This window comes from Portunus trituberculatus, chromosome 31, assembly GCF_017591435.1.
Source record: "Portunus trituberculatus isolate SZX2019 chromosome 31, ASM1759143v1, whole genome shotgun sequence".
In the NCBI taxonomy this organism is placed as follows: domain Eukaryota; kingdom Metazoa; phylum Arthropoda; class Malacostraca; order Decapoda; family Portunidae; genus Portunus; species Portunus trituberculatus.
Window position 1 is genome coordinate 13,785,457 of NC_059285.1, and position 13,321 is coordinate 13,798,777.

Sequence of the window (13,321 nt, forward strand, 5' to 3'; positions counted from 1 at the left end):
TTACATGATAAACAGTAATTTTAAAATAATTCCTCCTGCCAAGGTTATTTTCTTTCCAGACTTATGGAAACGAACTTCTGGTCCTGCTACAGAGAGCCGCCTAGCACATCTGGTGCACACTCACGGCAGCTTGGTGTCTCTTGTCAGGGAAACTGAGGCCAGCTATAGCTTTATATTACAGTCTTACTATGGCACCGCGGTAAGAAAAGAAATATATCATGAATAAAGATCCAAATTTTAATATATCCTTCGCCATTTCGCTGTAATTATGTAACGTATTACTACCACAGATCTTGACACTGTGCACAGAATTATACATAATGGCGTACCGTCTGAGGTCAAAAACGCAGTGCATTGAAGGTATGGTCACTATGGGGCTGCTCACCCTCCAGACAGCAGTCCTCTTCCTAGAAGTCTCCTTGGCTGGTGCTGAGGTGCAGGAAGTGGTGAGTTACGTGCGGAGTGGCTTCAAGTTTTTCAAAAGTATACGACAAGGTTACAATTTTTTCCACTTATGTCAGTTTCATCACAAATAAATAACAATTTTATTATCACACACACACACACACACACACACACACACACACACACACACACACACACGGCCCGGTAGCTCAGTGGTTAGAGCGCTGGCTTCACAAGCCAGAGGACCGGGGTTCGATTCCCCGGCCGGGTGGAGATATTTGGGTGTGTCTCCTTTCACGTGTAGCCCCTGTTCACCTAGCAGTGAGTAGGTACGGGATGTAAATCGAGGAGTTGTGACCTTGTTGTCCCGGTGTGTGGTGTGTGCCTGGTCTCAGGCCTATCCGAAGATCGGAAATAATGAGCTCTGAGCTCGTTCCGTAGGGTAACGTCTGGCTGTCTCGTCAGAGACTGCAGCAGATCAAACAGTGAATTACACACACACCTTGATTAAGAAATTGTACTCATAACTATTATACTATATTACATTGCATTAGCTAGGTTTTCTTATGCTTGTTCACCTTGCCATAATCTATTATTCAATTTAATTTGCTAAAATCTGTCTGTCTTAGGAGTTATGACTCGACATACTGTGCCAAGCTATATGTTTATGTCTTCATATGTTAGTAATGTAAATAATGGCAATAAATTTACTTTACTTTACACACACGCCACCCTCCTGAAACACACATCTAATCATATATCACTTCGTTTGACAAATATAATAAATTTTTCTTTCCGTCATGGTGCATTTCCGTGTAAATTAAATATAGTTTAAGGCTTTCTCATTGCTAAATCTGGTTCTATATCCGAAATCAACATTTACAGACTAATATGAATTCGATCTTCATGTACTAAAATTTTCGAAGTCAACTGGAAAGTCACACTATCACACCACTGAGGCCACGTTAACACCATATTGTAGATTATGCTACTTCAAAATTATTATGTTTTGCATCCGAAGGGAGGGAGGGAGATGCAGGAACCACGTGAACATTTACAATGAGTCGCTGTAACAAGAGTACAGCCACTAGACGGTATATGAGATAAGAGTGAACAAAAGTAAGAGTTTATATGATGTCTCAGTAGTGAAGGGAGAATTGGGGAAACTAAGACGCAGCTCACGGTGAAAAACGGAACATTAGAACAGATCCTTTCAATTAGAAAGGGACTAGCACAGTGTTACTCTATATTGAATCACATGGCAGCAGAGAGGAAACAGCATAAAATATAAGCAGTGTTGAAACGTTTAATAGGCTACAAGGAGAGAGAGAGAGAGAGAGAGAGAGAGAGAGAGAGAGAGAGAGAGAGAGAGAGAGAGAGAGAGAGAGAGAGAGAGAGAGAGAGAGAGAGAGAGAGAGAGAGAGAGAGAGAGAGAGAGAGAGAGAGAGACTTATTTTTTAATTCTTGCTAATGTTTGCAGAGTGATGACAGCAGAGACATTCTTCGGCGAGGGCTTCCTTTCGAGGCAAACGACCAAGACAAGTTTCACGTGAGTTGACAAAAAATAAAAGATCAATAAATGAAATATATACAATGAATAAATATAACGAACGGTGAAAGCCAAGGAAAGAACCTGTTTTTTCTAAGAAGGAAACCATTTTGGTCCATACAGAGAGACGAACTCGTGACTGCCTTGACCGGAGCCTCAATTTGTGTCACTGGAGGAAGGTTCTTCGTCATCAACCGGCCCTTCATCATAACGGTGAGGCTTTACACGCCTACCTTTACCGTAGATAGGCGGGCTATAGGATGAGGGCATTCACTAACTTGCATTGTTCCAGAAGCAGAATTAAGGAAGGGAGAAAAAAGAAAATATCAAATATTTTCAATACTAAGAACTCATTTAATGTTTCGTCGTTTTACTTTTTCTGGAAATAAGTTGTCATAGTGAAAGGGTTACTGAAACTGCAACAACTACCTTATTTATTTACTTTTCTTTTTTTTATTTAATCATATCTCTACTTTTCTTTCTTTTTCGTAATTATTTCCTTTATGCCTTTTTTTCTTTTTTCACCTACTTGTCTACTTATTTAATTACTTATCTAGTTCTTTCTTTCTTCACTTATTTGGCCAATTATTTGTTTATCTATCCATCTATTTATATATATATATATATATATATATATATATATATATATATATATATATATATATATATATATATATATATATTCATTTATGTATTCATATATTCACTCATTTATATATATTTCTTTTTTTCTTTTAACGTTATTAAAACTACTGCTACTATGAATATGACTACTACTACTGCTACTAGTGCTGTCACTACTATTTCTGTGACAATGATGACATGGCTTTCATTCCCGCCAGGTGATAAGTGCCGTTACCACTTACTTCATAGTGATGATGCAGTTCATACAGTCCTCTGAGATGGGGAGTGTTGCAGTCATCGACACCACCTCATCACCGTCAAACTGCAGCCTCGCCTAACCGTAAACATGTGTCGCTGCTGCTCATATTATTGTCGATCATATATTTTTTTTACGTAAATTAATGATATATAGACTAATAGATATATAAAGGAAGAAAGGAAACAAAGTAATGCATATATTGATTGCTAGATAGATATATAACTGAACTGAACAATTCTCTCTCTCTCTCTCTCTCTCTCTCTCTGGTACAGTAAAATGACCGTGCGTCAAGAAGTGTTTTAAGCTTAACAAATGTACTGCCCCCAGTGCCCTTTGACTGCAGTAATGAAAAGAAAAAAAAAAAAAAGTTGCCCTGCGTTTTCTCTGAGCGGAGGCCACCAGGAAGAGAAATCTTGTGTAATTAGTGACCACGATGATGAAAAAGAGAAGATAGTATAATTGGAAGTGTTCCACTGGCTAGTGCAGTGCTCTAGAGTGCTCCTCCTCCTTTATTCAAATTTGCTGGCGTGTCTTGCTATTAATGAGAATCACCTATGTCCAACAATATATTCCGGAAACACACACACACACACACACACACACACACACACACACACACACACATATATATATATATATATATATATATATATATATATATATATATATATATATATATATATATATATATATATATATATATATATATATATATATATATATATATATATATATATATATATATATATATATATATATATATATATATATATATATATATATATTGAGAGAGAGAGAGAGAGAGAGAGAGAGAGAGAGAGAGAGAGAGAGAGAGAGAGAGAGAGAGAGAGAGAGAGAGAGAGAGAGAGAGAGAGAGAGAGAGAGAGAGAGAGAGAGAGAGAGAGAGAGAGAGAGAGAATCGGTCAAACAGACACATCAAGATGCCGTTTGGAAATGTCAGTGTTCGCCACAAGTTCGTCTCCAAAGAAGACAAAGACAGATAATCACTAGTCACGTATTGCTGCCTCCCACGACAACCAAATCGTCCGGAGCACCAAGGAAAGTTTCGACACCAAAGTGGTAATGCTGTCACTCACAAATTTTCACTAGAGGTGACTGACGAATAAAGAAAAGAGATAAATAAATCAATTAATAAAATTATAAAACATAAGGACAAAACAAATTAATCTATTCTGAAATGGCTTTTCAGACATCACACCGCAAAAATTTAGTACTCCAAAGATCTTTGAGAAAGGAGAGGCAAAAACACGAAGCAGTGATAAAAAAAAAAAAGTTACAGGCAGCACAAAAAGCAGGAGAGAGAGAGAGAGAGAGAGAGAGAGAGAGAGAGAGAGAGAGAGAGAGAGAGAGAGAGAGAGAGAGAGAGAGAGAATGGTTAGTTTCTTAATTATCTGAAAATAATAGCTTTTATTTAGTTTTAAAATATTAGCCGCAGTGTTAGGCTGGTAATTTGGGCACAGAAAACGGTCACAGCCCAAACCTACCAAATACACAGTAAGAAGAAGAAGAAGAAGAAGAATCGCAAACTATGGTGAAGTTTTGTAATATTTTTTTCCGTTTTGACTTCTTTATAGAGCAGTAGGATTTTTTTTTCTTTTATTTGGAGCTTTATAGCTCTCCTGTGCAATAACTGTACAGGACAAGTGTAGAGGGAGTGTGTGGAAGTTCTTCGGGGTCACGAGGACAATTTGAAAACTGACCAGTTTCCTGGAAGAGTGCGATTCGTGTCACCAAGATCACCACATCAGAGCACTGGCCATTGGACGGCCTCCTGCTCACAAGTGTGCTACATACCAAAGAAATGCCAGCTGGCGACTTTGTTAGAAAATGGAGTTAAAAATAACAAGTACTGTACATTTATCTCTCATTGGTTAGTGACAGTAATACTTGTTAAATCTTGGTCACTGTTATGTCAGTTTGCCTCTGCCAGCCGAGGTCAGAAAGATGACGCTTGCTGTCCAGTTACATAAATTACAGAGAAATCTTCCTTTTGAATAATAATTTCAGAAATACAATTTAAACTCTTTCAGTGCGATATTACATTCATATTAGACGTGTGTGTGTGTGTGTGTGTGTGTGTGTGTGTGTGTGTAAATTATATATATATATATATATATATATATATATATATATATATATATATATATATATATATATATATATATATATATATATATATATATATATATATATATATATATATTCTGGTTTGCGTGTATATTAGTGTATTGAATTATTCAGAACGTTAGAGCGCTAGAATTGGTGGTGTCGCACATTGTAATTTTGAAATTAATGATTCTCACCTTGCGTTTTGGACGTGGTGGGTCACACCATTTCTTTGTTTTCTCTACAACATTATGTTTGCTCTTACGCCAGGCACCGGGAAGCGCTTGGCACTAAAGGTGACACAGCAACAGGACCTTTAACAAGTTACAGATGCAGCAAACTGTAAAATTTTATTTTACACTTTCTTTGGCGGACCAATCATTGTTCTCAGTGTTCACTATATCTAACAATTATGAATTAATAAACGTTTATCCATATGTGTAAAACGAATTGATATCCACACCTTATTTATTGCCAGCACCACAATATCTGCACATTAACATTACAAGTTTTTATGTTCCCGTTTTTAGGAATGATGTTCACCTTACATTAATTGCATAACTGTAGGCATAATATTATAAAAGAAGAAAAATAAAAAAACACTAGTAAATACAAAGTCTGCAAAATCCTTTAAAGAATTTCGTAAAAATTCAAGTTTTGGAGGTGAATGGAAAAGGCACCGTGTTTGGTGCCCAGCATAGATATTTTCTTTGAATTGCTAATTAAAATCAAACTGTTCATCATGTGAAACTAATTTCATTGCGATAGGCAACAATTCACAATAACAAAACCACCGAAAACGTTCTCTACAAAATAGATCAAACAATAACAGCCGTTATGGCAACACTCTCGATGTAATATTCTCTTCACAGAACGATAGTATTGCAGAATTTAAAGAATTGCCTCCATTACCGCATTGCTTTCACTGTTTACTGTAGTTATGCCTAATTACTTTTCTAGAATTTACATCTTGTTGACTGAGAATTTGAATTTGTTGGTGTAACCTCGGATCATATATATTTCTGTTTCTGCAATAACTTTGAACCTTTAATTGAGAGATACATTCCTGCTACGCCAAAAAATGCCGGTATCACTCCTTGGATTGTCACTCATCCTTTATCTTAAAAAGATGTAAGAGCAGGTAGCGGTCAAAATATAAACAATGACAGTACAGCATTTGAGTTAGCCAAATGTATGAGATAAATGTCTTGAAACCTCCCATTCCATCAATACTAATTGCCTCATTATAGGATACTGCCATACCCGAAAACTTGTAGAACTGATAACTGATTATCCCCATTATCATTTCTACAGGTTTTGGGATGTTGAAGTATCCTGTAATGAGACAAGCAGTATTGACGGACAGGTGATTGACCAACAAACATTACACAATATTAGCATAGTTATAATTAATCACTAATAGAATAATAGGCTTTGGTACGTTTTGCCTGGCCGGACGGGCAACAAAAAGGAATGAGGATATTTAGCCCTTTGAAGTTTCTACCCAAGGTGATAGTGACTGCATATTCTACAGGAATGGCTCTAGTTTTATGTGGTACAAAGTGCTTGTAAATGTTGTCATTTATCGTTTAGAAAAATAGGTTTAAAATCAGTGGGTACCTATTTTTCTTGGGTGCCCAACACGTACGCAGGTGGTTCATTAGGTACTCTTAATCTTGTAACTCAAACACTATTATAGCAGAATGGTTTCTCTCCACATATGATATACTTCATTCATTGCTGTAGCAATCTGTATAAGTATCATTGACAGTAGAAATATACCACAGGGCTTTGTTTTTAAGGATTTTTCAAAATATAAAACTTTAATTTTATTTATTTATTTATTGATTGATTGATTGATTGATTAATTCATTTTATCTATTTATCTTTTTTATCATATTAGTTACATATACTCGACTTTTGGTGTGCCCTTAAACATAAGAATAACCTTATAGATGAGCACAATAAAATATCAACTTAAGAACACTTATAAACATTAAAGAAACACGTCTCTTTCCAGAAAGAACAAAAAAAAAAAAATCCTAATACGAGTAGTTATTAGGTACACCTGCCATGAATATCTTTAGAAGTAATACATCAGTAACACCATATGTGCGTATTATGACTATTATCATTACTAAGGTTTAACCTCTTCAATACTGGGATACTTTTTACCTTATATATATATATATATATATATATATATATATATATATATATATATATATATATATATATATATATATATATATATATATATATATATATATATATATATATATATATATATATATATATATATATATATATATATATATATATTTTTTTTTTTTTTTTTTTTTTTTTTTTTATTTATTTATTTATTTATTTATTTATTTATTATTATTATTATTATTTATTTATTTATTTATTTATTTATTTATTTATTTATTTATTTATTTATTTATTATTTTTTTTTTTGTGTGTGTGTGTGTAATTCACCTCCTCCTCGGTCGCCTGCTGGTCACCCAGCCAGTCTTCCCCATTACGGAGCGAGCTCAGAGCTCATAGACCGATCTTCGTGTAGGACTGAGACCACATCAACACACAACACACACCAGGAAAGCGAGGCCACAACCTCTCCAGTTACATCCCGTACCTGTTTACTGTTAGGTGAACACACCCCACACATTAAGAAACTTGCCCATTTGCCTCGCCGCTTACCGGGACTCGAACCCGGGCCTCTCGATTGTGAGTCGACCGTGCTAACCACTACACTACGTGGTGTGTGTGTGTGTGTGTGTGTTATGGCCTATAGCGCCTGTAGGTATACTTGGAGAGTATATGTGGGAAGCGCTGTTCAGCTTCCACCCATTAGTGGCGCAGGCAATTTTATTTATAGTAGTACTCATATTGGGGCCCAAGCGCATCTTTGGTGTAACCACCTAGAACCTGGGTATCATGGTGACATGTAGGTAACTTTAAACCACTCGACAAATGGCAAAGTTTCAAGGCGGTACGTGGTGGAATTCGAACCTACGCGTGGACGTCCCCCCGATTCCACGCTCACCACCTCATCCTCTGCGCCACCGTCTCCCTAACGGAGAGTAAGCTGAATGAATATGGAAACGCGTCATGGTACTGAAGGGGTTAAGGAAGGTGTGGGCAAACTACGGGCAGCGGGCAGCATGTGGGCCACCAAATTAATTCATGCGGCCCGACAATGATTGTAAATTTGAAAGATAAATAAAATAAACGATGCCAAATAATATCGTGAGGATTTGTATAACACACAAGATAATGTAAAAGTAAAAATCAAAGTGACAAGTAGGAGATTTTTGTGATTAGACCTTAACCTTCGAACTAACATGTGAAAATAAAGATTACATAGAACAATATAAACTCCTTTGTACTCCTTAGGAGTGTAACAGTAAAAATAAATTGAAAAGTGGGAGATTTTTATGATTACATGCTATCCTTTGGGCTAGCATGTCGAAATAGACTATATAGGACAAAACAGACTCCAGACTATACACCCTGAACAAAACAGACAGACTCCTTTGTACTCCTTATGTAGTGTAACACTAAAAATAAAATAAAAACTGGGAGATTTTTATGACTAGACCCTAACTTTTGGACTAGCATGTGTAAATAAAGACTACATAGAGCAACACAGACTCCTTTGTACTCCGTAGGTAGTGTAACAGTAAAAACAAAGAAAAAAGTGGGAGGGCCTCTTGGCTACTCTTTCATTCCTTGTGTAGTAAAATATGCAGTTAAAATAGACGTTATATTTGATTGAAATGAAAACCTATGGACTCTTATTTCGACAATCTTTGTGTGGATTTTCCAACACCACTAGTTCTTCCTTACTATGATGATATGACTCCTCAGGATTTTCTATGGCTGTGTAGAACCCCTTACTTTATACTTTTAAAGATGACACTCCAAACCCATCATCACCACATTCTATGATCCTTGCAATGAACACTTGAAACGGTTTTATTTTTCTGCCTTTACATGTTGAAGTGTGCTTTCCTATCTTCACACCCCACCCAGGAATCTACTGTAGGTTCCTCCAGAGTTATTCCAAAACCAAATGAGTCTTCAAGCAGATTTAAGCTACCATTACTTGAATCTTGAGGACTCATGTCTTCATAAGTTTCATCGGAGGAGTCTTCTGTGCTAATTGCCTTGCTTTTGGCAAGTAAAACGCTAGGGTTAGGTAGGCTCCGGTCCCTTTCTTCATCCTCAGGATCATCAGCTCTTCCTGTATCCAAAGAAAGTACATCTACTCCTCTATCCCCCACGTCTCCTATGCCCTCTTCTTCCACTTTGTTTCTTAGCTGTATTTCCTTTTGGGTGTAGAACTTTTTCGGCTCCTCTTATGTTTTGCTTTCTCTTTTTCTTCCTTCATTCTTTTAAATTTTTTAACATGGGTTGATGAAGGTACTGATTTGATATCTATTATTTATCATACTGAGGGTTTTTATTTGATATAACATGACATTGATTGATAAATTGTATACAATTAGGATGAGGGAAATCGTTGGAATGAGCGATTTTCATTTTAAACACAAACAAGAATGTCAGTAATACTAAATCACCAGACCACTACTTGCAAGCAAGTAGTCCGTGGAGTGCCCTTGGGTTCTATTCTGTAATAGGCCTCTTGTTATGTTTAGTATGAAGTAATTTTGTGGTGGATGGAGTAGCATCACCTCATAAAATATTTTCGGACAATTCAAAACTATCTGAAAGTAAAAGTACTATAGTGGAACCAGACTAACTTAGTTCTCGAGGCTGTATCTCTGCAATGGTGCCGCTTCAATCCCGGTGTGATCTGACCTGACAATGGCCAGCCGGGTGCAACCTATCGGGTGCACGGCCTCACGGTCTAGACACTGTGAAATGTCTGTGCTCTTTTAAGAATGTTTGGGCTTTTGCATTTTCTTTTTCTATTTCTGAGGTTTTTGTTTGTCATTTTACCTGGGATGTTGTAACTTTTAGTTTAGTGTACTTTGTGCGCGATTTATTGTCTTTTCCATGACTCACATAATTTGAATATCAGATATCTATTAATGTCTTGTGGAACATAGTACTACAAGCCATGGTCTCCCCATAAGCATACAGGACTTATCACGAGTTGTTGCAAATACTGGCAGAGGAGAAAGTATAAGTTATTCTCAGTAAAATTGTTCAATACAAATATGCATTTTGAGGGTTTGTTTAGCCTTGTGGTGTAATTCAAGTGTGGCGGGACGACAGACACAACCTTGGATACAACCGTCGTAGATACACCATGTCAACAGTTATATTTTCTGTGGCAATTATGCAATATAAGCTAAATGTATTCAGTGTTACCGTCTTGACTAGAAACTCTAAATAGCTGACTGACTAGCCTCATTCCTTCCACCTGCTCGCCCAGCCAGGTATAGCCTATTATTTCATTAGGCGTTAATTACAGCTATGCCATCATTATGTAAGGTTTATCGGTGAATCGCCTTTTTATCAATAATACTCTTTTCATCACTAGAGACTGTAATACCCAAAAACCTGTAAAACTGATGATGGAATATCACTGTTAGATAATCAGCATCTGCACATCATTACAAGTTTTTGGGTGTTGCAGTATCCAGTAACGAGACCGAGTAGTATTGACGGATAGATAATAATCAACCGATAAACATTATACAATGCTAGCATAGCTGTAATTAACGGCTAATAAAATAATGGCTATGAGACGTTAGAATCAAGCTGGGCGGGCAGCAGGAAAGAATGAGGCAAGTTAGGTGTTTCAAAGTTTCTAGCCAAGACTATGAGAGTTAATGCATTTAGATTATACTGTGTAATTGTGACACACAATAAAACTGTTGAAAATGCCACATACTTACATTAAGGTGGAGTATGATGACAAGGTGTTTATACGACATAAGACAGCTGTTGTATGTCTCCCCGCCATACTTGCATAATATTACACCACACGGCTAAACAAAGCCTCAAAATGCAAACATATGTGTGTAGAACATTTTCTACTTAAGAGTAACTTTCTTTCTCCTCTAACAATATTTACAGCAACTTGTTACACCGGTACAAGTCTCTCTCTCTCTCTCTCTCTCTCTCTCTCTGCATTAATCATTCCAAAAAATAAAAGTTGTTGTATACCACTGCACATTTACTTTTTAATAGCTTTCAATTTAATGATGGAACAACGACATTGTACGTATATCTTTCGGTACACTTCAAAAGACGTCAAGACCGTGAGGAGGTGCGCGTTTGTCCTTGACACGTGAATTTCCCAGGCCGCGTCCTGCTGGCCAATGTCAGACCAGGTCAGGTCACAACAGAGTAAGGCGAAGAAGTACTACTTACAGCTAGCACCGTGAAAACCAAGTTAGTCTGTTTTTACTACAGCAGCCCTTGCCGGTAGCAATTTATTATTTATTTCATTTTTACCAACATCGGACTGGTGATCTGTTAAAAGTGGCAGACTCCAAGATCCTTAACCTTATATCTCAAATGCTGCAAGAACAAATTAATTTGCCATTGCATTTCTTTACTCATAAACTCTCACAGCGGAGGCCTCCAGAATAATTGTATAGCTCTAGTTTGGTTCACGGCAACGTTTTAGTTTTAATATGGCATGAAAATAAAAGCTGCGTATGTGAATGTGTCTACACAAGACCAAACTAAAACTCTATATTAGTTATGGTAACTAGCATCATGAGGGTATATAACTGTGAACACATTCACTGTAACTATATTTCTACGATTTCTTAGTGTAACGCCCTTGTTGATGGCAGAACGCTGGTACGCATTTACACTCTTTTAATTAAAAAGAGTGTTAGCACTTCCTAACAAAATGAAGATACGTACTATTAGGCAGAGTGTCTAACTCTTAACGTCTTGGCTGCCCAAGTCATCTTCGACCTGATGCTTCGAACCGAGTTTCCATAATATTCCCTTGTATGTAAGAATGTTATTAAAGCTGCAGGAAGCTAGAAGACCCACGCGTCAATTTCTGCATGAAATTCTCGTATACATACATATGTTGTATACGTCCGCCTATCATCCATCCATAAATTTTTCTCTTTTCTTCAACATTTCTCACTGACCAGCCAGTGTCTTCCTAGCCTGAACTTTATGAAGCTTGAACACATTACTTATGGCCATACTGTAATTACTAAACTAAGTTATTTTGTGTTTAAGAGATTTAATACACGATACTCTCTCTCTCTCTCTCTCTCTCTCTCTCTCTCTCTCTCTCTTATCTCAAATTATGTGTTCTTCAATGTGAATTAGTTTTATTGTATTTTTGTCCCTGTAAACTGAGGCGCACCCTCAGCAAGACAAGTACGACAATTTAGGCATTGGAGGAGCCATAAAATAGAATGCCAGAGGGTTGGAAGGTCACTTCCAGCTCAGATCACACTGTTACCACAATATAGTACGTACATTACCGTATATCACGTAGTGGTTAAAACATACAGGAAAACATTTAGTTTTAAGAAAGAGATTGGTTCCTAAATATTGTGGTAGATAGACAACTAGGCTAGACTCAGTAATCAGGTTGACAGGAAACTTTAAAAGTAGATGAGACAAATTTATGGATGATACAGATAAGTGGAAATAGGTAAGTTTCATACAGGGAATGCTACGCATAGACCTAAAGGGTTGTTATAGTTTTCTTATTTATTTATTATGTACAGTAACAGAACGTCAGATGTAATTCTAAAGTTATACTCGTACTTAAAATAATGTGCACTTTTTTTTTTTTTTTTTTTTTTTGTTTTTAAAGAGACCTTTGGTCTCTTTATAGCAGAATGAAAGTAGCCAGGTTAGAATCTGTGCAAAGGATGAACTAAGATGACTCAGGGACTGCGTTTCTGGAAAGGCGATGGGTGTGTGGTGATGTGATAAAATGTCCAATAGTAAAAAGTAAAAGAAAAGATCAAGTTCTTTTATATAAGAAGTTAGTTGAAATTCATACAAATATTAATTAATAGCGAGCCTGAAAATTGGGATCTCATTACTGTTCAGTTTTCACATACTTTTTCAAAAACATATATACAATTTAAGTTCGGATATCTTATGTGGGTAATTTTGAGCCTAAACGCTCCCGTTATATGAAATTAGATATTTTCCACTTTGCCACATTTTGTATTAGTTAATTGTGAAGTCCACTAATGATTTTTGCACGTTTCATTGACATATATTCACAATCGGTTAGATATTATTTACATAATTCCAGTTTGACTTCGTAACCGTCAAAATATTTCCCACAGGAGAGCGACCTCGCAAAAAATACAACCGTATGTAATAATAATAATTATAATAATAATAATAATAATAACAATAATAATAATAATAATAATAAT

General features: G+C 36.2%; 1 protein-coding gene across 1 annotated transcript; it reads left to right on the forward strand.

Annotated features, from left to right (window-relative positions):
* Positions 1 to 284: 284 nt before the first annotated feature.
* LOC123511058 lies at positions 285 to 3,406 on the forward strand (the record flags this gene model as incomplete). Its single annotated transcript, XM_045266673.1, has 4 exons — positions 285 to 446; positions 1,886 to 1,954; positions 2,078 to 2,167; positions 2,797 to 3,406. Coding segments are annotated over 4 exons (441 nt in total), but the record flags the coding sequence as incomplete, so codon positions are not given.
* Positions 3,407 to 13,321: the final 9,915 nt, after the last annotated feature.